Source organism: Myiozetetes cayanensis, unplaced genomic scaffold, assembly GCF_022539395.1.
Source record: "Myiozetetes cayanensis isolate MyiCay16 unplaced genomic scaffold, myiCay2020 scf12, whole genome shotgun sequence".
NCBI lineage: Eukaryota > Metazoa > Chordata > Aves > Passeriformes > Tyrannidae > Myiozetetes > Myiozetetes cayanensis.
The window spans coordinates 22,619,588-22,645,742 of NW_026086826.1; the positions used below are offsets into that span (position 1 = coordinate 22,619,588).

The following is a 26,155-nucleotide window of genomic DNA, read 5'->3' on the forward strand; positions in this document are numbered from 1 at the left end:
CTGCAAAATAAGCCAAGTAAGATGAAAACACAGAGTAATGCTATAACCAAGGAAATGAAGCACTTTTGGAATGACTAGGAATAGTAGTTCAAACATCTTGCCTAAGACTGGAATTCCATTTAGGTAATTTTTACTATTGTTTACATGAGCACACATAATGGCATTTTTGCACATTCTTAGTTTATGTTACTGATTATATATTTAAATTATTTAAAAAACTCTATAAATAGTCAAAATTAATTAACCTAATGTCTGATTATGTTACATCTGTGGTGAATTTGAGACAGCGTTTAATTTTAAGAGACATCATCTAGAGCTTATATGAGTTTCTTCATGCTGAGGGAAGACCAAAGTCCATTGCTGGAATCTGTCCATGTAAAGATGTCTTTCACCAGGCTGATCATTCATATTTTCTGCAATGGCAAGCAGTAACCAGTTATATTACCCCCAAAGACATACTGGAGCCAGCTCTAGATTTATTGATACATTTAATGTAGCACAAAAGACTGGTGCTCACTCCAAAGTTTTGTGTGTTTTCATAACCACATTCTGGTTACATTTAGAAATAGTGGCCTGGTCCATGCAGCACCATGGCTTCAGTAACGCAAAATTAACAAGCCCAGATTAGTAGCTTGAATGCAGTTTCAGAGCACTGTCCCCTCAGAGTACAAGGGACATGCCCACAGTGTGCTTTTGGCACCACTGATACCTGCCCTGCTGACCCGTGACTCTAAGGCACTGTATGGATTGAATTGAAACACCACAGCCCTCCTTAGCTCCTGGTTGACAAGCCTGCTTGTGCCATCTGCTTCAAGAGCAACACTGGCTACTCAGCACTTGTGAATTCAATGTAACTTTATAAGAGAGGATTCTGTTCAAAGGCATATTTTTTAACAGATACACGGAAAGAGACAGAATGTAGCTTGGTATGGGAATTACACGGGTTTATAAGAGGTCCAAAAGGCTATGAGAAACTCCTCGTTGACTCTGCTCCTGTCTGCATATAAGTATTTTCAAAATAACTTTTACCACATCTAGCAGAAAACCCACAGAAAATTAATTAAATTTCACCTCATGCATCATCTGTAAACCTATCATTTACATGTCCACATGAGAGTCCTATGGTGGTTACACACATAAACACATTCCAACTTATGCCTTATAACTCAGGTGCAAGCTTTGCAATGAAAACAACTAATTGGCTAATCTCATGATTTTAGATACCATTATTCAAGCTGTCCTTTGCACTCAGAATATAGTAGGAAAAAGGTTCCTTCGTATTTTTGTATACAGTTGACAATTTTTGTATACAGTATTATTACAGAACAAACAGTAATCACACTAAAGTTTATGTTCTACTCCACTCTTGGATCCTTGGTGATAATTGTTTATGGATTGGGGAATGGAACTCATTTGCAGATCAATAAATTCATAAGACCAATTCACCAATTCCATGTATCTGTAGTTTACAGATTACATACAAGGATTTTTTTTTTCTGTTTTCTTCTGACTTCAAAGACAGATTAGGTTATCCAGTTATTTTTCTTTCTTTAAATACCTCAGTGGCCTTGTAACCAGAGCAATTATACATCTACTAAAACATCTACTTCTATATTGCAGATTTTTCAGCACTTACTATTGATAGACTACTAGTGAAAGTTACAGACCTAGTCAAAATATATATTATGTCATTTAGCTAATGGATGTTTGCACTTGTTTGTCAAATGGAATACTTAATGTTTCTGTAAACTGTTCAAGAGGACAAATAACAGTGAATGACTATTTCAGGCATCTTTCTGTGACACAGTGAATCATCTATTAAGACTTATTTTGAATTCTAAAGCAGTGTTAGTCATATACCACCATTGTAGAGGGATTAGCTTGCAAAGAACGTGGCCACAAACTGTTTGAGATGGACATTTTTTCTTTCATACTGAAGTTTGCAGAAACTTTGTTTAAGCTTTCATTGAAAGCTCACTGAGGTCAATCAACATTTTTTACACTTCAGTGCTTTCAGCATCAGAAAATAAGGATATTTCCAGACAATAATTTACAGAATAAATGTAGAATGTCAGTACTGTAGCCCCAGTGTCGATTACACAGTCACAACTCTCATCTGGAGGAAACAGTATGAGTAAGTTGCTTGCAAGGATGAAAACAAATCCAGACAATGATCTAGTCCAAACAAGGCAAATCAAGATGTTAGGATTTGAAATGCTGTGTCAGAGAAAAAACCCAACAAACCAAAATGGAATTAATCACAGAAAATATTAAAGGAAAAAAGCCATTTCAGTGCTCCAGTTCCCCTTATTATCCATAAGTAGATACAAACAACTCAAAGGTGATCTGAAGGGAACTAAATCACCACACAGAGGTCTGTACTTCTCTACCCTTCTGTGTTGATCAGGAGCCTAACCTTAAGTAGGATGAAGAATGCTGGTGGATTATGTAAGGTCGAAAAAAAATGTGGTTTTTTGGGTTTGCAGTTCTGTCTGTGATGTTATGTTTTGTTGTACAGCAGTCTCATTGCTCAGGACCAATCTCACTTTGATTTAGAGGGGTTTTATGCATTCAAGGACAGCACAGAACTGTGATTCTGTCTTTTGAAACCCAATGATTCCAGGGTTGCAAAGCACATAAAGTCTCAGGACCTAACAGACTAAACAGGAGCTACAGAATTTAAATCCTAGAATATTATACAACATTAATTGAAAGTTCTAAGTAACTGTAAATAATACAAAATAAATTATTCAGCTATTACAAGAATCCCACAAAATACTGAAATAATAGTGGTTGTACTTTTCTTTCTCTGAAATAAAGCAGATCTGTCAGGAACTCGCTTCTTTCAAACAAGGGATCTCTATTTTCTGTTTTGAAATATTCCTACGCAGTGCTCTCCAAAGATAAGAAAATAGATCTCTAGAAGTAGGCCAGGTAGCACATGCAGTACCTTCCACATCCATTGTAGCAGCTCCCACCTTCGTCCTGCTTCTGGATTGCTGGAATGAGGGCAGCCTGTATGGAGTTGAGGCCCTATTTCAGATGTTACCTTGATGCTTCCACGTGTGATGGCACAACGAAAAGGCTGCACAGCTTCTGGAAGGTCAACAGCAAAACATTTCTTAAAAATATCCATTTGTTATTCGTGAGCAAACAACCTATAAACTCGATTAGAGTTTATGTGAAATGCTGCCTTCTGGGAAAAACTGTGCCTGAACACAAGGACAGCTTTGGTAGGAAAAACCATATTGCACACAGAGCTTAGCTTTTTTAGGTATAGAAATTTGTAAGGTGGCTTCGCTAAAATCTGCTGTGTAAGAAGCACGTGAAAACTGTTGCCACCAATAGTTGCCATTCTAGGCTATTTCAACGAAACAAATTCAGATAAAGTCTTAGCATTTCTCCTGGAATACGAACTTGTGTGATGGGCCACAATTTTTTCACATTTACCAGCACAGGGGACCATTTGCTTACATCCATATGATTAGTACTTAAGGGTCAAAGCCTTTCAGAGCACGTGAGCAAGTCTAAAGAAAAATTACAATGACAAAATGTAATAAAACCCACAACTCATTTCTTTGATTAATACTTTCTTTTTTCTTATTTTTATGCAGCTATTGGATTGGGACAACACAGAAATATTACCATATACAAATTCTTTTCTTCATTGACAGTGCAGTATTTGTAATAGCACATTTTAAGAAATATTTTTACGTGTTCAAGTTCAAGAGTTCAGATCTTATAAAAATCATATGGTTGATTAGTGCTATAGAAGAGTGCTGCTTCAGGAATATAGGATAAGGACATATGCTACCAAAAAAATAGTTAGTGCTTTGTGAAAGGCAGATCAGAAATCATGTGTATTATAGGGAGAGCAGAAGTACTGAAGCCCAATCAGAAATCTTTCTGGCTACCCATCAAACATAGTTTCTATAGAAACCTAGATAATTACACAGTGATTTTCATGCTATTTTAGTTATTAATTTGGTAGTGACATAATATTTCCTTTGTTAATCTTTTTAGATGTTTCTACATAGTTATTTCTAAAATAATTAGGTCAGCATCTTTCCCATGCCTTATGCAGGGTATTCTTTGTACAACTGATGTAATGGAATATGTAAAACTAGACAGATACACCAGTGAAATTAATAACAATTTGAACAGCCTATTTACTGTGGCCTGTGGAACAAAGTCATAAAAATTAGAAAGTTCAATCTAAATTATCTTCTTAGTGTGAGTAATCTTCTTCTTAAAATAAAAAATAATCAGATTGACTAAATGATAGCTCAGAAAGCTGCCCTTCAGAAAGCCTCTCTAAAACGGAGTATTAAGAACAGATTATTTATAAGCAAATACTATTTTTAATATAGAAATATTAAATTAAGCCAATAAACAATATGATTGAGAGATTTCTGTTGTTTTATTTCACCCTGGAAAATGAGTCAGGGTTTCACACACTTGTGATCTTTTCCAGTTACAATCAAACTTTGCTGATTTTCTACCACAGGTTGCAGGTCATTCATTAATCTGAAAATCTGTAGTTCCAGACTGAATTTAGATAGAGGTTGGCAAAGTTAAATTTGAATAAATTCAAAAGACAAAATAAACTTATTCACATTTTTTGTTCTCTGTTGTTGTACCACACAATATTTCAGTCTTTTGTATGGTGTGTACCCCTACATTATAGGTCAGGTAAATCATCCTTTGACAATTACTGTGACTGCAATTTCACAGTCTGGTAGTGTATTCTATGAATCAATATTTTAAATTGACACTAGGAAGAATATTCAGTCTGTCTTGCAAGACCTTTACTCTTTGTGGGAGTTAGACATTGAATTACTTTCCATTCTGAAAGTTCCAGCCTCTATCCTGTGAATCATCTTTGATCTTTCTCTTCTAATAATTTTTTTCTGCCACGTGAAGATACTGAAAATTCAGTAATCAAAATATGCATATTTAAGTAAAGTGTAAAAATAGATTCAAAACCAAACTCCTGCCCAAGAAGGAAATAAAATTTCCCTCAGGTTCTTTCCCAGTATTTTCCCCAATAAGTTTCATGGGATATAAAAATGTCTCTCAAATACCAAATGCTGCTACTATTTACATCAATAATCTTTTCATTAAAGATGTAATGAGAATATTTGGGAGACACAATATTTTGGAAAACATTATGCACTCTGAATATGCCATTGAGAGAACAATTTTTCAGCCTTTATTATCATGACATCTTGTAATACAGTAATAATATTACCAGATACCATGACAAGCAGAGGTTGTTCTGGCAGCAAAGACCAATTACCATTACAAACAGAGGAAAAAAGTAAACAATTTTGAGTCATATAATATTTGAACTGTTAGAAATACAATTCTAAGAGACTGCATCTCCATGGTATCCTTTCTTCAGCAATCATATTTTGAATGTTGTGGGCTATAATAGAATCAAGCTATTGCTAATATTAACTAATTAAGGCTTGCCAACACATGTAAAGCAACACATAAAATTCCTCTTAGTCTAAATGCACTCCTGTCTTTTGCAGGAACGTAGCACAAGACAGAGTGACTGTAAGGAATACTTGAAGTCTTAGTAAAATTAGAAATAAAACCAGCAAAATGTGCTTTAATTTTCTGTGTTGGAAAAAGGGGTTTGTAGAAAATCCAGGAGTGACTGTCCAAAAAGCAAGGACAAATAAGGAATGAGAAAGAAAAAATATTCCATTTAAAATAATACCATATTTTAATATGTGCAATATGCATTTCAGATATATGTGTCTTCAAAAGTATAGGCACTTGAAAAAGATCCACAGAAAAAAATGCAGCCAGAGAAAAGGATTTGAGGATTAAGACATAGGGAGCTAGGCAGGTAAACTCAACAGGCATGCAAATTATTAGGATGTGAGTTTTCTACTAAGCTTTCCATTGGTTTGCAAACACACGTGCACTCATACACACAGACTTGAAATATCTACAGACTTGCAGATGTCTCGTGGGAAAATATAAATGTTATCTATGCAAAATATGTGTGTTACCTTTATAACAGGGGTGACAAAAATAACTTAAGTAAAATAGAATGCAAGAATGAAAGTTGATCTGGAATATAACCAGAGTCTGTAGGATGTGAAATACTGCATCATCTTATTGGTAAAATAAATCTTACATTTTGCTTTGGTTTCAGGAAGACTTAAATGTGAAGTTCCCCTTAAAGGGGCAATTCAATATGTGTTTTAAACCTCTGTCTCCCACCTCTTTCATAACAGAAAGGCATTACACTTCCCATGCTTCATTTTATCTTTGCAGTAAAATTAAAACCTGATACTCACATGCTGTCTTTAAGAATGTTCTATCACTTCAGACAGTAGCAAATAGAATACCACATGCAACAACGATGACTAACTGTGTTGAGAATGTTACCTCATCGTTCAATGGCTGGCAGCAAACCATCATCACTCACAGGTCCTGGCTCAAAAATGAAGTTGTCATTACCATGCAGACCTAAAAAAATAAATATATCTTTCATTGACTGATTCATTAGACATTTAACTTCACAAAAATTTGGTGTTTGAGGTGGTTTATGATAACAGACTGAACTGTGTTATTAGATGATATGAGTTATTGCGGTTCTCCAACGAGCAGTAACTCATTATGCTGATTTGTAATCAGCAGCATAACTCTCTAGTGATACATTCACTTTTATTGTCTGTTTCACATTCCAACTATATTTTAAGGGTGTGAAGTTTAGCAAAGTTCATATTTCTCAAATCAGAAAGTGAAGAGTTAAAAAAGATGTCGATATAACTTGGGCCATACCGACAGAACTTGGCACCACCAGAAACTTGGCACTCACTCTCTGTTTACATTAGGCATAGCTTTATGGAATGCTGAAAGGACATCTCAGTGCTTTTGGCAGAGCTTAGGTTGTGATATGAAATCATCTAAAAAGAAGGATTTTAGTGCATTTACAATGGATTTTGAAAGAAAAAAATCACTTCTAAAATGAATTTTAAAAGAAAAAAAATTTCTCTTCTGCATACTTGGTATTCCATTAGAAATTACTATAACTTTTAGACAGACATTTTTCAAAGAATTGAAGACTAAAGGCACAATCAGCCATGCAGTGTTACATCTGGGAGAAAAAAATCTCTAAGTGCCCATGTACAGGCAGGACAGAGGTACCAACAATTTACAACACCTATGCATATGAAAGAATGATGGCAAATTTATGTACATAACAACCAAAATATTGAAGAGAAATACTCATAATAACAAAGACCACTGATGAGTCAGTGATTTCATAGCACAGTTTGAAATGTGAGAAGTGTACACCCCTGCTCTCATGTGATCTGACTACAACCTTTTACCTTAAACAGTCTTGCTACATTTACGTTTTCCAGAAGGGAGAACAATAGAAAGTTTCCCATTACCCAAAGTCCTCACCCATAAAGGTGTGTTTTGTCCAACATCCAGAGATGCAGAAAACAGATATTTCCATCTAACTTGTGACTTGGAGAACAAATCTGTCTGCTTGCTTCACTTTAATAAACAGAAAGGGGTTACCACATTTTAGAACAGCACAGCCTTATAATTTAAATAATATGCAGTACTGTCGTTTTGGCTGAAACTTCCAGTTATTATAAAAAATGCTGGACAATGTGCTTATGTTTACTGTGTGGCATCTTGAACATTTATTTAAAATACCATCTTTATTTTATAAAAATATACACGTCTACTTAAAAGGTAAATAATAGTGCAGTAATCAGATTAAAAATGGAGCAGTTAACATGCTCATTTAAATTATCGTAACGCTTTTGCATTCACTCATCTGTAAATACTCACCTGCAAGAATGAACTCCTTATTGTAAGTGTAAACATTGTCCAAGAGAAGCTGCTCATCAGATTACCCTCTCTATGTTCCTTCACACTTGTAACATTTCCTGGCGGTCTTCACATGGGCTTCTGAAAATCTTCAAGTTACTCCATCACATTCCATCTGTCTCCTATTCATATCTGCAAACTTCTCTCCTTTGTTCTTGGAGAGATTATATAAAGCACAGCAAGCAGCTGCCATGAGAAAGAGAGATTTCTCATCAGTTTCTAGCCTACATGTCTGGGTCTTCTATTTATTCACCCTTTAGTCTTCCAAATGCACATTCTGTTGTTTTTCTCCAGAAGTGCTTTTTCTCCCTTTTGGGTGCCTCATAAAAGAATCCATAAACTCAGTATCATAGAATCAACCAGGCTGGAAAAGACCTCTGAGATCATTAAGTCCAACCCTTGATCCCACACTGCCATAGTTAATAGTAAACACCTGAAAAACTGTTTCTAGTAAATGATATTCCATGACTAGGTTTTTTTGCTTTGGTTATACATCACATACAAAAATAGTGCTATGTGGAACAGTCACTCCACAAGCTAGACTTGCAGGACCTGGAATTAGAAAGGTAGAATTTGTGAGGCAGACCATGATTCAGGGAGGCCTCAGGGCTCAGGAAGAGTCAACTTTCTGATACCCGTCTTAGTTCTCCACGTCTTCTAATGGTGAAAGTTACCATTATTATCATTATACTGTGAAGTCCTTTTAGATAATTGGAGATGAAAACAAATGTGAATGAAGATTTCTGGGAAAAACATGAGTTTAGTGCAGACCATGAGAGTTGGCTGCAATAGCATTTTGAAATACTGTGAGATACGAAGGCAAGCAGAAAGCAGTTTCTTCCATGTCTGCAAGTAAAATTCTCTTTATAGAACTCTGCAAGAGAATATATGTTTTATGGAAATTTAAGCTGGGAAGGAAAATAGCACTGGTGAGCTTTCCAAAGGGCTGCACCCCTAATGGCCATGGGTTAAAGGGAATAAAACAAGTGGTGTTTGCTTTGAATCACTTGCAAGTTTTAGACCACTCCAGCCTGTATTTGCTATTGGTTTGTGTTTCACAGCAGGATAAGCAGTGCAAGAAAGACCATTCTTCCTGAATATTGCCTATCTGTTAATTTCTAAGAAATTATTTTTTGCTTATGGTGTTAGCAACTAGAAAATGTTGCAGCTGGAGTAAGGCAACTTGGCTTGTCCTGAAGCAGTTGTTTTAATAGCAGCAATGAGAGCAGCAAAAAGCAGTTGCACTCACAGTGCAGGCAGATGAGAGGCTGTCAAGGAGATGTAAAAATGGATAGAAGTGTAAGGAAGATCCATGTCTCTAAAAATCAAATGAAAAGGCAAAAATCTGAAAAGGAATTTTGACTTAACGATAAAATTAAATCCATTTGTCATTAAAATGTGCTATGACTTGAGTTAGGTTGAGAATTAACAAAAGGTTTCTGTCAGTAGCTTATAGAATATTCTGCACACTGGGTTAGTTTTTTCTTATGCACATTTAACAAATATGCAGATAATGAATCTTTCAATTGTTAGTTCAGTTTGATTGAGGGAGCGTGGGTGGTTTGCATAACAACTGTTAGACCCTAAGAATGTTTCAAAACTATTGCAAGAAACATTAAACATGATGTTCCAAAGCATAACATATTGGGTGTATTAAGTTAGAGGTTTGCATTTAAATTTTCCAGCACAACGCATACAATTTTTGAGTATTATAAATAGATTACCTAATTAATTTTCCCAAGAAAGGATAGGTATGTAATATCACCTAATTCTGTACACGCCCTGAAGGTGAATAGTATCTGGTGGTTAAGTTCTGAGTGCATGATTCTGTTTCCTCAATAGTTACTGACTCCTTGTGTGAGCAATCCAGAACCTCAGACTCCACAGCAGGCTCTCAGCTGCCAACAGTATTGACACAGTATAGAAGCTGAACTGCCAGACTTTGTTTACCATCAAAGCTCTGGGGCAGATTGAAAGCATACAAAAATACAGGTAGTCCTTTGGACTTACAGACTGAAGTGTGTACAGACCTTTTTATGGAAATACAGAGCTGAATGCTGCCCACAGTGGGGCTCTACTTGTGCAGTCTCAATGACCACAGTTGATTAATTACAGCTCCACTTCTCATTTCACAAAACACAGCAGCAGAAGTAGAAGGGTTCTCACTCAGATTGAACAAATATTTATACACAGACGGTAATTTCATAATATCCTATTCTGCTTACCAAGATGTTCTTCAGTTTCTGGAAGTCATGAGTTCCTAGAGGAAGAGTTTATTTTTATAAGTTGAGCTTTTGCAACCATTAGCTGCACATAACTTTTTAACCTTTGGGGAAGGAAAATATTTATAAAAGACCCCATGGGTAATAATCATATCATCAAACATCATAATTTGGGATAAGGATACATTTGGAATACAAACAAAGGTGACCTTTCCAGCTGAATGGAAATTCAGAATTCATTTTTGGCATAGTGGCATGGCTGTGCAGTGAATGTTTTGCACTCTTACCTCAACTTGTGTTCAAAGTTCACCCAGAACTGAAAAGTTTGATTCAAAGCCTGTCTTTCCATTTACTGTTGTGGTTCTGAAAAAAACAAAAAGGGAGAGTGTTGTATGAAAATATATGCTGAAAGGAACATATCTGGAAAAAGAAAGATTCACATTGGACTGTCTGATGCACTGGCATTAGAGTTGCGAAAATATCTGAGACTTGTTACAACATTAACTTTGACCTTGAATATTAAGAAGCCACAATGTCCAGCACTATTTTTTTTTTGTCCAGTCAGTGAATACATTTCAGCATGATCTGCTGCATTCATAGGATCAGTTCTTGCCACTTAAGAATAGCAAGTGTATTTCTCCACTGACTTACTTTAAAAGCAGCATAACAGCCTTCATCTTCTTTCCAATCAGCAGTTCTCCCTCATTTATTGTGTACTGTCTAGCATGCAATTAGTATTTTCTATGTCCTGGAATTCTGTTATTCCCACAGCTTTAAAACCTTCTATGTGGAATGAAAGGGGAAAATAGGAAATTCTCATTGCAATGCTTAAATTTGATATATTTTACATGATAAACTGTACCAGATTCTGTCATTCTAATGTTTTGAAAATTGTGTATCTACTTAAACCAGTTTGGGGTTTTTTTCTGTTTTAATATTGTTTAGGGAAAATTGCTTTTCACAAAATAAATTAGGAAAAAACAGAGGCTTTATAAAAGTCCTGAGAAAGCATCACAAGACACAGGAAAAAATGGAAGCATTTCTTTTTTAGCAAGTTAAAAGCTCAGCTTCAGGGTGTTTGGATGGGATTGACATTATTAGAGTATTTTCTGATTGTTGCTTCACTCTTTTACTTGCTGCAGTTTCTACTAATCCCTTGTTCTTTTTCTTTACCTTTTCATTATTTACACAAGAATCAAGAGCTCTGTCAGAAAGTATTAGGTTTTTAGGTCACAGATAATGTGATCAGCAGCACCTTCCCCTTCTGTAAGGACCAGATTACACAGCTCAGTAGTGTCTTATAGGAAAAAGGTAATTAAAGTTCAGGGGACGTGTGTTGTCATTCAGTAGTCAACAGACAGTGTTTCCATATGCATCTGATGGAATGAATGAGAAAAAAATGCTACTTTAATGTCACTCCAGTTATATCAGTATTCAAGGCAGAGGTTGTGAAGTGTAAATTGAGTGTTTAATGATTGTATGGATACTTACTTCTACAAGCTTCTCCAATAATGTCTAATATTAAAGTATGGGACAAAACTGCATTTGGTTCTACATGAATGCTCTAGAGAAGACTGAACACCCCATAGAGACAGTTTCTAGTATGAAAAACTGTTTCCATCTGTGCAAAGCATGGCATTCTCCAGACACAGCATTAGTCCGAGCATCACTTAGTTCAAGGACTTAAAACTGGCATCAGCTTAATATTATCATCTTTGGCACATAGTGAGCACTTTTTGCTGATTTTAAGCAAAACCTCTCTGCATATATCAGACTTATGAGAGATGCCACACGCCTCCTAGAGGAAGACAGAAGCATGAACTGTTTGATTTGGTGTAAAGATGGAGGAAGTTTCCTTAAGCAGATAATTACAGCCACTGTAGTGGTAAAATATGTCTCAAATGCCTGTCTGTGTTATTTCCTGGGAAGTTCACATAGTCGTTTTTGTCAGTATTTTGCTGTATTTGAATTTTACCCATAGATATTTGCTACAGCTGGTGGTCTATCGACAGTTTTGCTGACTGACAGTTCATACCAATTCTTCTCATAAAGAAAAAAAATCTGTGAGAGTAGCATTAGAAATTTTTAAAATAATATAAACAGCAAATAGCAGTACAGAACAATCAAATCACTGGAATTTAATGTGTAATTACTTCTAACATCACCATTCTGTGGTAGGATATGAGGAAATTGTAAAAAGTTTTGGGTGTGAGAAACTACTTGGGAAGACTTGCTTAAGCAGAATTGCTGAGAATTTCTGAGTTATTTCAGGTGTAACTTATGTAGTATATAAGCACTGAGCTCTTACCACAGAACCACACAATCTGATAAAATTGATCCACATTGATTTCAACATAGCTAGTCCCTACAGTTAGCTACTAAAAACTTGGCAAGTTGAAGCTCAGAGTTACAAATCCAAAGAAAACAATGCCTAGCTTGTTACCTAATCCTCAGCACACACAAGCAGCTCTGACCTGGGGCTCAGCATCTGGTGCATTATGTTAGACCTCAAGGGGTTGTACCTGGAAAGAATAAAAAATAAAGAAAACATAAAAATTTAGAAATCAAACATATTTGCCAACACTGGGAAATGAAAATATACGCTGATATCAAATAGATTATAAACAAATGATCATAAATAAGGATGGTTAAGGTACAGTATTTGCAAATTACTATTCAAATGGATCTTGTTTTGTCCATTTCTCTGTCGTGCTTCTGCAGCATGACAAAAAGCTGACAATTTCATGGGTTATTTTACTTTACAGTACTTATTCCTGTACTGCATGTGGTGACAGGTTATTTACAAACAGTAGTTAGTTTTGGCACATAAATACTCAAGCAAACAAAGATTCCTGGAACTGGAAAGAAAACTTCCAGTAAAACAAGGATTGAACTCTCAAAAGTTCAAATAATACCAAAACTAAACATTACTAATCTTCAGAGGTTACATGTTATTTTCCTTACTTTCTGTTTTTCAAGTGCAGGGGTAGCAGAGTATTTCAAATCCTGCTTGTGTTCTCTGTAAGTCTGTAATACATTTTCTGATAGGGACTTTCTGTGTACTGATTATTACAGTGATTTATTTTCTGCACAAAAACAAGTTGATGTGAGCATTGCCTTTACTGAACATTCCTTTCCTGCTTGAAATCATTACATTTTTTCCAGGGATGACCAAAGAAACTATTGTTTCTTCAGGAGATGAAAGAGGAAGAGGAAGCAAACAAGAACAAGGAGATAAAAATACCACTAAAAATATGACAGCAGGCAAAACATGAAGCCCAAATTACCGCACATTTCATTTTGTCAGTAAACATAAGAATGCAGAAAAGAACATATGTATTGTTACATGCAGTATTTATGCAAAAAGTAATGCTTAGCAATTTATGAGGGAAAAAAGGAAGCTGATACTACTGTTCACATAAAGAATTAGGTTCTAATAAAAGATGTCAGTAAGTTGTGGGGAATGGAATAACTAATCCATGTGGACTTGGCTTCATGGACAGCCATCAGCGTTGCTCTGCACTCTCTGTGCAGCATAACCTGGTAACCCAAACAGATGGGACATGCTGTAAACACTGAGTAACATTCCTTTAAAAGCATTGGTGGTGAGATGAAAGTCTAATATTCTTGGGGAAGCAGTACCAGAAGCAATATTTTATTTGTTAATTAGACTCCCATAAGATTGTCTCTTGAAAGTCCGGGTTTTTTGCAGTTTTGTGATCTCTGGCTCTAGTGAAGACTAATGGCAGAGCATCAAAACACCCAATCCAAGTAAGACTTGGTAACCTGATTTTGGATTTATCATTCCCTTGTTTTCAGGGTTAAGGCTTCAAGTACAGTTCAGTAGAACTGCAAATGAGGTGCAAATAATTTTGAGGAAAGAAATTAATTTGATCAACAAGTCGTTAGGAGAGCTGAATTTCTTCCTCAGCAAAGAAGAAATAGCTCCCATATCTTAGTGACTTTAATATTGTTAACTAAATGTGAGAAGCCCTGGCTTATGCCCACTAAATTCAATGAAAACCATCTTGAATCCACAAGATTTTGGATCAGGCACATTATTTTGATGGTTTTAAGGAATAGGAATATATAGGACTATAAGAGAGTAGAGCTGATGAGATGAAATCTTGATTTCACTCAATTCAATAGGAATTCTGCTGTCCACTTAGAAAAGGTTGAAATGGTTCATGATATATTTATTACCTTATTTCAGTTAACTAAAGTATGATTGGGTGGGCTAGCTATGCAAAACTTGTGTATAATAATAATAATTATTATTATTATAAAGAAAATAACTCATTCATCAAGACCTGAGTTTTTCCTACCAGCAAGCTACTAAAAAATTTGCCAAGGTTTTACAAAAAGAATAAAGAATAAAGAAACAATTCTAATTCCTCAAAAATGTAAAAAACATCCCAGCCTATGGGGTTTACATTTTGATCCATCCTGTCAGATACAAAGAGTAAAACTGACCCTTTTGAGGATACAAACACCGAGCAATTTCAGAGGCATCATCAGCAGAAAAAATACATTTCTACCAATGATAGGATCACGCATTATGCTTCAATACAACCTCATCTGCAGATATTAGTCCTGTTACATAGGAGCCACACCACTGGCTCAGTGAAGTTGCTGCTGTCCTGGCCCTTATGACTTTAATTCCTACAGTTAAAGTTTTGTGTTTGAGGGATATACCCAACAAAAGACAGCTAAAGAGAAGAAAATGCACCAAGGCGATCAGGATTTATAACAATAAAGAATAAAAAAATCCATCACCATTCTGCTTTTAAAACTACATTTAACTTATGTGAATATTGTTATTAAAATGGGTTCTTTTTCCATAATTTGATGCCTCCACAGTATATTTCATTATTTCAAATTAATACTGGAAAAGGCTTTAGATGAAAAATTTCCTTGGTCTGAGACCAAAAGAAAGTTTCATTAGCCATAATTTCTTATGGTCCTTCTGTTAGTATTTTCAGGGACAAAAATGTAATTATGCTTTTTATTAAAAAAAAAAAAAAATTCACACAAAAAAACCCAGAAAAACTGTGAACATAGTGAAATTATGGAAGATCTAGATTACAACTCCAGTGAAAAATGTGGGACGAATTGGATGGAATATAAATATCAGTTCTGACTGAAGCATGAAACTTAGGCAAACAACAGGGAAGAAACCCCACCCTTTTTAGAACATTTTGAGATGTGTGAAACTACAAATGCTAGAGCTGTGAAAAGGAAACTGGGAATTTGATCCATATGTTCTGGAAATGCCACTGCCCACAGCTAAATTATTTTTGGAGAACAGAACAGAGAACAGAAGAACAACTGCTAACATTGCTATAAACACAGGGTCTTCCTGGTGATGCAAAGATCTTACCATGGCAGTTATTAGTGAGTGAATACCATATATGAAGAGATAATATTTAGTATGTTCTAGAGTAATTACTATGGCATATAATATTTATCTAATTCTCTGAGGACAAATCATTCTGCTAACTCCAAGGGGAAAAACTGCTATTCAGGGTGGTTCACACATTGATTTTTTTTTTTTTTTTATATAGGTGAATATAATTAAAAAGCCTGAACTAATCTAAGCAATTCCACTGTGTCACAGAAGATCCCATTTTAAGCTTGGGAAGCTCTTTATCATGGTATATTTTTACAAAGTGAAATATTTTTAAAATCTGCAACATATGAAATAGCAGTATGACCTGTGGACAGATTCTCCTGCTGCTTCTCGAAACCAAAGGCACATCATGCTGATTACAAGAGAAGTAACATCCACTTAACTTGGGCTACCATTTACTTGTTCTCAGGAATGTGTGACTGGAAAGGATGAACTTCACTTGTTCTGCTGTTAAAGACAACAAAGTCCCATATTTCTATTCTGTATTTTTAGCCAGCAGGCTCTTCTTACCAATTGCCATTTTCCACTTTCTACTTGGAAGGCTGACCCTGGATGCTTTTTCCTCTGACAATTGAGTAGCCTGCAATTCTCACATCCTGATTTATTTTAGACAGTCAGGACCCATTTGTACCAACAGTATTCTGATATCCAACACATATTCTCATAACTAGTTCACACTAGTAACTCCTGCCACCCAAAGGGATAGAGACCAACATAAAGAGGGACAGATTCAAAGAAAGCAGTATGTACATTTTTCTTGGCCATACCAGCAAACTTTCCCTGAAAAAGTTGAAAGATATCTATAAAAAATTTTGAATGGTGGCAGCTATATACCATCTGTTTTGTTCTGGTTTAGAAAGGAATTTCATCAATCCATGATGTTCTACATATCACCTCTCCCTCACAACAGCCACTTAAAGGAAAGCCTAGCAACAGTTGTGCCTATCATACTGGAATAATCAAAAAATGAGTTCCTTTTATTACAAATGACATTTGGAAATTATATCAATAATGCACTTCTGATACTAATTTTTACTCTTCTTTGAAAAAATGTCTTTGCTAAGCAACTTATGAATTCTGAAAATAAATAGTTCTCTGCACATATAATCATCAAGCTTGAACAGTTTTTATTTTTCATGTCTTTATTCATTCTTTTCTACATAGTATTTGTGGAATTCAGCATCTGGAACGAGCAGGAAACAGGTTGACTCTCTTTGACTCCCTTTATTTCTGCATAGTGACATTTTCCACTGTGGGCTTTGGGGATGTTACACCCAAGATATGGCCTTCAAAGCTGCTTGTTGTCATTATGATCTGTGTTGCTCTTGTGGTGTTGCCCATACAGGTAAATGTGGATTTTTCTTCTCTTTAGAATTGTTTTTAAAACAAAAGAATAACAACTGAAATAATTTATTGTTGCTATTATTATTGCATAAAAAATGTCAGAAAAAAGAACTATCTTATATTTCCATTTTTTTTTTCCTTTTTCCTGTATGTTCCCCTATGATCTAGATTTATACTAAAAACCAGAGCACTAATAACAGTTTTCAAATGCTGATGAAAGCCTTCTGCTCCTGTCATGTACCACAGGGCCCTTCCTTTATCCTGAGACACGGGTTTGTTATTAATGGAGCAATTTAAAAAAAAAAAAAAGCACAACAGTAGCCAGCACTTTCTTTATGAGTGTAGCATTTCCTCAGCAGGCTCTCCCTGTTTCTAATCTTGGTTCTCTCCACTTCCTCTCTTACTCTTACAGCTCAGTGCTAACTTGAAAAAATCTCATTAAATCTGCAACTCCAGCAAATTGGGTTCACAGCTGTGTGTGGTACACACACACACACACGGAGCCAACAGCACAGTTAGGAATTTTTCATGCCTACTTAGGTTTAGGACTTTCTAACAGTTTTAACAGGAAAAGACTGATTTGTGAAAATCCAAATATTTCAAGGATTCAATCGGCTGTGTTAAATTTGCTCCAAGCGTTTTCCAGCTCGTTAGGTGAGGCTGGACAACAGAAACTCCGAGGTTACACGGGAAGCCCTGCCAAGATGTTCATCGTTCCACTGATCACCCAGACCTCGTGACAGAAAGAGAGGGTGTGGGGAGACACTGAGCGTTTTTATCAAAGCTTACGGCAGACCTGCTAGACCATGAAGCTCCAAAGTTCCTCACTCAGACATTGTTTCCAGGCTCTGCTTCTTCGACAGTGAACTAAAGCTCACTGTGAGCAGACAACACAGAAACCCTGGGAGGTTGGAAGCTCAAGCTCTTAGCATTAATTTTACTGAAGTTATTTGAATGCTAAATATTTAATGTCTGTATTCACAGATGTATGCACTAATACAATTATATTCTCCCTCAGTGAAAAATTAGTTAAATATATATTCTATTGAAAACTAAAATGTGCTCTGCTTAAGAAATCTGTAATTTCCTAGGATATAGAAATTTCACCTTTCAGGTGATTCTGATTCATACTTCAGAAATAAGAGCTCTACATTAGCAGTAAATAATCTAGAATCTACTGGCCTTTCACATAAATTTACCTATTATTAGCTACTTTCTTTTGTAACTTTGCAGTGATAATGGGGCTTCATTCAGTTTTCCATACAGAGAATGTGGGAGGCATTCTTTCCTGAGCTTTTGTCCTGCTATGATATGCAATCAGTTATTATTCATGATTCAACTTCCCCATCCGTTGAATGTGGATGGGAAAAAGCAGCTATCACAGAGACATATAGTTAAATTGAGCTCACTATTAAACGTGTATTACTTACAAGAAGTTTTGAAATGGGGTGTGTATGTTTTATTGCAGACTGCTACAGTGTTCCCTTTAGACTTAGGGATTCAGACTAGTAATGTTTACTGTTAGCTGACTATATTGTTCAGCTGACAAAGGCAAATTTGCTGTATTAACAACTTCTGTGTTTTCTGTGTTTTTAAACTGTATCTCAATTTATAAGACAGACTAAAGAGTATACAGCAGGTCATCTTCAGAACATTTTCAAGTCTCTGGGAGGAGTTACTGCCCAAACTAAGTCAAATGGTGCTTCTATCCAAGTAACGTGTGAAAATTTAACCTTTCTTATGAGAGAACCATTATGTCACATGGCACTAGATAAAAAGAGCTCAGAGGTATAAAGTAATATTTAAAGGAGTAAGGTGCCAGCCTTCATTCTTTTCTAAAATCTTGAGATTTAATGTAATCTCATGATATTCTAATGAATTTTCACTGCTATTTGTGTGTAGTAGATTCTGGCACCATTGCCACGTTTTTCAGTCACCCTTTTATTTGTCTCATACACTTGAACATTTTACAAAGAAAAAGACATTGTAGGCTAAGGGCAGTTTTTCATAAAGGCATGAGATTGAATAATGCAACATTGTCAAGTCATTATGCAGTTGTACTGCACACTACTTGTCTGTATTCCACTGACAATTGGCATTTCTTGCAGTTTGAACAGCTGGCATATTTATGGATGGAGAGACAAAAGTCCGGTGGAAACTACAGTCGATACAGAGCTCAGACAGAAAAACATGTTGTGCTGTGTGTAAGCTCTCTGAAGATTGACTTACTTATGGATTTCTTAAATGAATTCTATGCTCACCCCAGACTGCAGGTACTGAGAGTTTAAAAAAAAAAAACAACCAAAAAAAAAAAAAGAAACATAAAATACTGTTTGGTTTTCTTTTTTTTTTTCAGAAAGGCTTCTGAAATGGTCTTTAATTTTAAAAACTGAATTTGGGAATAGCTAGGATAACTGGGAATCTATAACTGCAGTAAGATGCTGAGGTACAGCATTTTAAATTGAGGTGAATAGGTAGAATTACTGTCTTGTTGAATTATGCCAGGCCTTTTAGAAACATGTATTTCCATGCAAATTCCTTAGATTCTAACCCAAAATAGAAAATAAATGAAAGTTATTCAAATTATTTTTTTCCCTTGTTTTGGGACTGGATCAAAAAAATCCTCATAAGTCAAAGCATCTTTTGGTTTTCACATTTTTCTTTGTTTTTTTTTTTTTTACCAGTGTTTGGAACCACAGAATGGGTGAGATTGGAAGTGGGTCATTTGGTCCAACTTCCCTGCTCAAGCAGGGTTATCCTAGAGCACCTTGCACAGGATTTTAAAGATTAGATCCTTTCAGAATTGTGAAAATTAAGAAATAAATATATGTACTTTAAAGGACAAAGACCTTAAAAAATTTCACAGAAGAGATTTTCTTAGTGTACACATATTCCCTGGCTACTGCAAACTTGTCATATGACTTGTTTGGAACATCTGAAAGCCTATTTGCATGAGAAAGCAATTTGGATTTATTATCATTACCTTTGCTACAGACTATTTCTTTTACTAAATCTTCTCTATGCCTTTTACTAAGTTACCTGTGTACCATGCTTCATTAACTAGTGCAAAAAATCACACAAATACAATCCTCAAGTGGCTGAGCAGCAATTTGCCAAATCCCAAATCGCAAATCTTCCCCAAAATAATTAGCTAGCAAGAGGCATAAGGAAATGCACAAAGAAATCATGTGTTTTATAGATGCAAACACAAATTGAAATCCAAAATTTAGTTACCTAACCTGAAGAATAAGTCAGGTTCTGTGATACACTGGAAGAAGAAGAATCCAAGTACGCATAGGTAGAATAAAAGATCTTACATACATTCCCTTCACAGCTGAAATCAAGTTTGACTCAATGATCTTAGAGACCTTTTCCAACCTTAATGATTCTATGAACTGGGAAGCTGAAGGATAAAGGTGCACTGCATTCAGTGCACAAAGCTTTCCACAAAAGCTTGAGTGTCTCAAGCAGGACTTCTGGGACAAGCCTGTTCTAAGCTCTCAGTCTCTCCTCTCATGTTCCATTTATTTCTCCTTCTCATCTGTGACACATGTATGCTTCAGGCTAACCTTACTTTTCCTAACCAGGACCATATGTAGCACAGGAAGCAGAGTATGGAACTGCCCATTAATGTAAAGGGGAAAAAAAAAGGGGGGAAATCAACTCTGACTATGAGCAACTATCAGAGATGTTTCTGACATCCCAATCACTGTTTACTCATTCTCCAGCAACAATAAGTGATAATATAAGAAAATAAGATGACTATTCTCCCATTGTTGTTTTTTTTTGACAGGACTATTACGTCGTTATTTTGTGTCCTACCGAGATGGATGCTCAGGTCCGAAGGGTGTTACAAATCCCGATGTGGTCCCAAAGAGTTATCTACCTGCAAGGCTCAGCACTAAAAGATCAAGACCTGCTGAGAGCCAAGTAGGCAAATATTGACCATGTTTTTTTTTGCTTTTGTTTCACTCATATTGTTTGATAAATAGGTTTAACAAACAACAAAAGCTGTGCTAGACGGACAGCATGTGTATTTAGAAAGCAAATCAAAGCACTTTGATGTAATTAGTTTTCCTTAATATCTGAAATTTTTCAAGGAACAAATATTTGTGAGTTCTTTCATTTGACCAGATTTTTTTCACTGTCTTTTCTTTCTTAGTTTTAAAAGGTATTGAAACAGAATGCTTGTGACTTCTTCTGAAAAAGCAGAACAGAATATTCCAAAATGACAGTAATGATAGAATATGTTTCTGTTTCTTGAGAAAATACGGTAAACATGATGGTAGTTCTCCTGACCATCTAAAGGGAACAAAAAGGAAACACTATACCTCCATATAATCTTCCTTCAGGGCCCTCCTCTTACCACATACATCCACCACTTCTAAGAAATGCTCTCTGCTAGTTAATAGTGAATGCCATTTATCAAAACACATCAGTCAAACAGAGTTCCTCACACACACCTCTCCCCACCATTCCTCAATCAACTGAACCTGTGAAGGAATTCTTAGTGGAATTCACATAGAATGATTGTCTCTTTAAAGTCTCCAGAGAGAAAGTTGATTCTTAGCAAATAACTGAGTTAACCTACCTGCATTGCTCTATAATGTAGATACTGAAAAATGAAGCCAATAGCTGTCCATTTGTGTCATTCAGCTTCTTTACCCAAAGGGAGTTATTTCCAAGAACTTCGTCTGTGAGAAGCCTCATGAGCAGTGTTATCTTCTCAGACTTCTGCCACTGAAAAAACAGCTAATTCTACATCTATTTAAAATTTGATAAGACAATAAAGCTTTCTTAAGGATTAGAAATTTTCTTTTAAAGAAATTCCTTTTTTTTTTTTTTTGTGTTCTTGCTGATTTCAAGAAGGAATTCATGTGTGGATTTAGCTGACATTTGTTCCACACATTAGGAGAAGAAAAATTAGGCTGTTCCCTAAATATAATCTTGATATTCACTTATAATAACCTGGAGGTAGTCAGCTGTGGAACTGTGCTTTTTCCTGCAGAACATGTAATTGAATGTACCTGTCACAGAATAATTTTCAGCCTCTCCTGAGAGAAGCAGCATAGTGGGAATTTAATAGAACATTTAATATGAAATATAACCCAGTACCAAGACATTTGCTGTATTTCTTTTTAATGAGAACATAATGTGCTGAGAAGATAACGAGGCACATGGTAAACTTCTTCTAATAAATAAAGTAATGGTTATGAACAACAACAAAATTATTAAGAAGTGTCTCATTATCAAAATTTATACATATATTATTTATGAAATCCAACATGAAAATAACATGAGAGAGGTCACACCGCAAAGTAAAGGAATACCCAAAGTTGGCTGATTGCCTAAGTATAAAAGACTATATTTTTCTTTCTGTGCCCCAGTACAAAATTTGACTTTAGAAAAACAATATTCTTTCTTCCTGTCTTTGAGGGCATCACTTTGCAAACTCTTGGTGTTCTCTGAACAGTGTTTATGCGTGCAGCTTTTACAAAGAAACTGAATAGATTCTGTCACGAGGTGCCACACTGTTCATCAGCATGACTGGAGACTTTACAGCTACTTCAGCCACTGAAACTACACAGTAACTGGTTCAAGCAGTTCCCATTCTCCATGTAGACCAGTAGTAGACCACACTTGATTTCTTTCCCCTACAGCTTTCTTCCATATTCTGTCATGACCTCAAATATATTTCCTCTCTGCCTCCACTTTCTTAGGTGAACCATGTTCATTCTTTTTCTTTGGCTTATACTTTTTCCATTCACAAGTTTCTCTTCTGTATTTGAAGTCCCTTTAATTTCTGCCATCCCTAAGCAATGGAACTGTTGGGTTTTCTTGCCTCAGAGTCAGTTTTCTGGCACACAAAAATGGTATAATTGACAAAGTTTTTTTAGTTTTAAGGACATTTAATAACACTTCTCTCATACTTCGGGTTCTAATAACTGTTTTCAACACAAATGTCGTTAATGTTTCTGTTGTCTAAATTAATGACATTCACAGACATTAGTCTCAGGTTATTATCCTTGCCATACGTGGCTGAAGTGATTCAAGAATTTACAAAAAGCATTGGGGAAAAAGGTGAATTTGTTCACATAAGGTTTCATTTCCTTATGAAATCATCTATATATACTGTCATCTGAGTTACCTCATCAGCTCTCATCAAAATCTCCTCTAATTTCCTACAATTTTGGTAAAGACCCGATCTTCCCAATACTGCTCCCATATTTAGCTGAAATTACTCACACAGCTCCCATGATTTCTTCCTAATCAAAACCACCATGAACTGAAAATAGTTCATTTAATGCATACATACACAGAAACGCTTTTTATCCCAAACACATTATTCTTGTACATCTACCCAACTTTCTGCTATTGCTAGACAAGACAAGTCTGCACTAAGTCACCTGCCCCATCTTGTTCATGCTTATCAATGATAACTTGTGCATATCATACCCTTACACACCAGGCAGACTGGTGCTATTTATCCACCTTTTATACTCACGGCAGATACTGATATTGCAGATTAAGTGTGTTTGAGGTCACTCTGCTTTTATTACTTTGGCACAGCTTCTACTGGCACCAGGGAAAGAAATGAGAGCAGAGAGAGTAAACTTCCTCTGTGTTCTGTTTTTACATGCAAGACTATGAACTGTGAAACACAAGTCCAGGTAAATAGTTTGTTGGAATGTAACAGGCTTGTCTCCTCTCTTCCAGGATGGATGATGCTGAAGCTTGTTTCATACTGAGCAGCCGCTGTGAGGTGGACAGGACAGCAGCTGTAAGTTTGGAAGAAATAACTAGGAATGACTGTGCATGTTGTTATATTGATACTGCTTTTATTCCCTCTCAGGGACTGAGAGGTCTTCGGTGAACAGAAAGTTAAATTAGCTGATTTACACAAGAGATTTTGCATGTGGGATCAACTTCTTGTCTCAGATAAGACAATGAAAATATTTCTGTTGGATTCTGTAATGCCAGGATTTCACAAATTTTGGAAACACGAGTCTGATGGTTCATTTCATGTAATATATCTACTTCTATCTGCTTTTTTAGATACTAAATTACATGACCTACCTACCAAAGAAGTTAGGATTTTACAGTGTGTTTTAGTTATACATTGATATTTTTTTTTAAAAAGTAGAAACTTATACATTCTTCCAGACTTTAAAAAACTTCCAAAACCAATTTTCACACTGAATAAAGTAAATTTTTATCATTTTTTTAATGGAACAATGGCAGAATAGTATATAAGCACTATCATAGTACCTTTTAGATAAATTGATAATTGCTAATTAATCACTCCCAAGAATAGTAGTTTCTCAAAAGGCTTCTATTCAAATCACCTGGACTAACATCACTGTTTGCTCTACATATCCAATTCAAAGAATTATATTTATTAAAAAGAGATATATATCAACTGACTGGTATTTTCATTCAGAACTATCGAAGAAGTATTAAAAGTTTACCACTAACAAAGTAAAGACTGAATTCAACTTATAAATTAATTTCTGACTAATACCAAATAACCAATATATCCGAGAGCATTTGACTATTTTTTCTTATTGGCCAATTTCAAAAATACAAACGGCAAGATTCTTTAAATAAAGTTTGTATGGCTTTGCCCAGGCTAGTAGTTATCGTGGTCAAGTAAGTTACTGTCCACAAATCTTTATTCAGTCTATCTGTGATAAAAGAATAAAACTATTTTAATATGAACTAGAACCCTTCCAGCTAATGAAATTAATTATTGACCACAAAAATCCAGGAAAAAAATCCACTGAGGAAGGATTTATGAATGTAACTTTAAATTTTTCACCACGAGCTATACATGAAATTATTGAATGCTTGCCTCTGTTCAGTTCAATCTCAAACTCCAAAGAAAGTTCAGAATAAATCTGAATATTCCCAAAGATGCTTACAAATTGCCTAACAAATACAGCGTATCAGAGAAAAAACGATAAAAGCAACATAAGCTGCAGCTAGCAAGAAGAAAGGTTATTTCCTTTTTAGGCAAATGAACCCCCAGAAGCAAATTTTATCAAACATAATTAATTTATTTTCCATAGGCTATCAGCACGCTATAAAAAAAATATTTTATTCCAAGCTAAAGATCCTGTTCTGGTCCCATCACTCGCAGAAAGTCACTGAACTCCCTGAGAAATAAATCCTTGCTCCTACTAAAACACTGAAACTTAATGAGCTAAGAGCTTTGAATTTGATTCAGCAGCAGTAGACTCCTGCAAACACAGTAGTGAAAGCCAGTGAACTGGCAGCAAGTAATCCTGGAGTAGTCAAGCAAGGCAAGGCAAGCATAGTGTTTGGAAGGGACAGAGGGTCTGGGTACTTAGGGACAAGAACAAGCAAGAGTTCTTGCAAATACCTGGGAAAATACTGGTAACTTCTGAGAGACTGAAAAATATCAAAAAAGCCAAAGTCACTGTCCTAAATTAGCCATGAGTTCGGAATAAATCAGCTACAGCATCTCATCTCACAACATAAACCTGACAGTTGTGCAATGGTTAGAATGAGAAATCCCATCTAAGCAGAGCACGTGATTTACATTGCACTTGGTAGGTTTATGTGGCATTAAGGACGTGATTTACATTGCACCTGGTAGGTTTATGCGGCATTAAGGACAGCTACACCAGCAGATCAGCTGTTCATCTCTGCTCCTAACTGCTCCAGGATTTATGTGAAGACAATTTTCAGCTCTGCTGAACTGCCCCATAGGGCAGACAGGGGACTCCATACAGAACTCATGGAGCTTCCATCCATTCTGGCCAGCACTGTCTAGTTTGGGCTTTGTAGTCATGGCCAGCTCCATCTCTCTCCAGGCAGCCTTTCCGTCCTCAGGGAGGGACTGGTGTTTTCCTCAGGAAACACCAAACTGGCACGAGGCACATTTCAGCTGCCAGTACAGACTATTATCAAATCTCATTTATATTTGCATCTGAAGCGTATAAACAGGCATATCTTACCAGAGACACGACCCTGTTACCTTCCTCTGGGACAGAGTGCCCTGTTGGAGGGCTGGCTGGCCAGTCATAACAGTGCAGAATCTCAGCTCTAGCAATGATATTCTGAGGGTCAGTCTGATCTGAAGCTTTTAAACAAGGTGTCACCTCCCTGTCTTGTTTTCTTTTTTGCTGTCAGATTACTTTTTCACAGGGAATGCAATTATTTATACTGCAAGTAGAAAACAGGACAATTTTTAATTTATTTTGTTTTATATTACTGCCCCCTAGAGCTTTGAAATGAAATGGATTTAATTACCTACATTGTCTCTAGTCTTTACTAACAACTTTAG

The 26,155-nt window shown here is 35.8% G+C and overlaps 1 protein-coding gene across 6 annotated transcripts in view; it reads left to right on the forward strand.

Annotated features, from left to right (window-relative positions):
* Window positions 1-26,155, forward strand: part of KCNT2 (potassium sodium-activated channel subfamily T member 2) — a 125,636-nt gene that overhangs the window by 51,721 nt on the left and 47,760 nt on the right. For all 6 annotated transcript variants that reach the window (XR_007627749.1, XM_050306983.1, XM_050306980.1 and 3 more), the window contains exons 10-13: window positions 16,666-16,846; window positions 18,954-19,118; window positions 20,639-20,775; window positions 23,563-23,626. Coding sequence is in view for 5 of the 6 variants with exons in the window: in XM_050306983.1 (XP_050162940.1) it covers window positions 16,666-16,846; window positions 18,954-19,118; window positions 20,639-20,775; window positions 23,563-23,626 (547 nt within the window). In the remaining variant the exon portion in view is untranslated. The remainder of the gene's footprint in view (window positions 1-16,665; window positions 16,847-18,953; window positions 19,119-20,638; window positions 20,776-23,562; window positions 23,627-26,155) is intronic.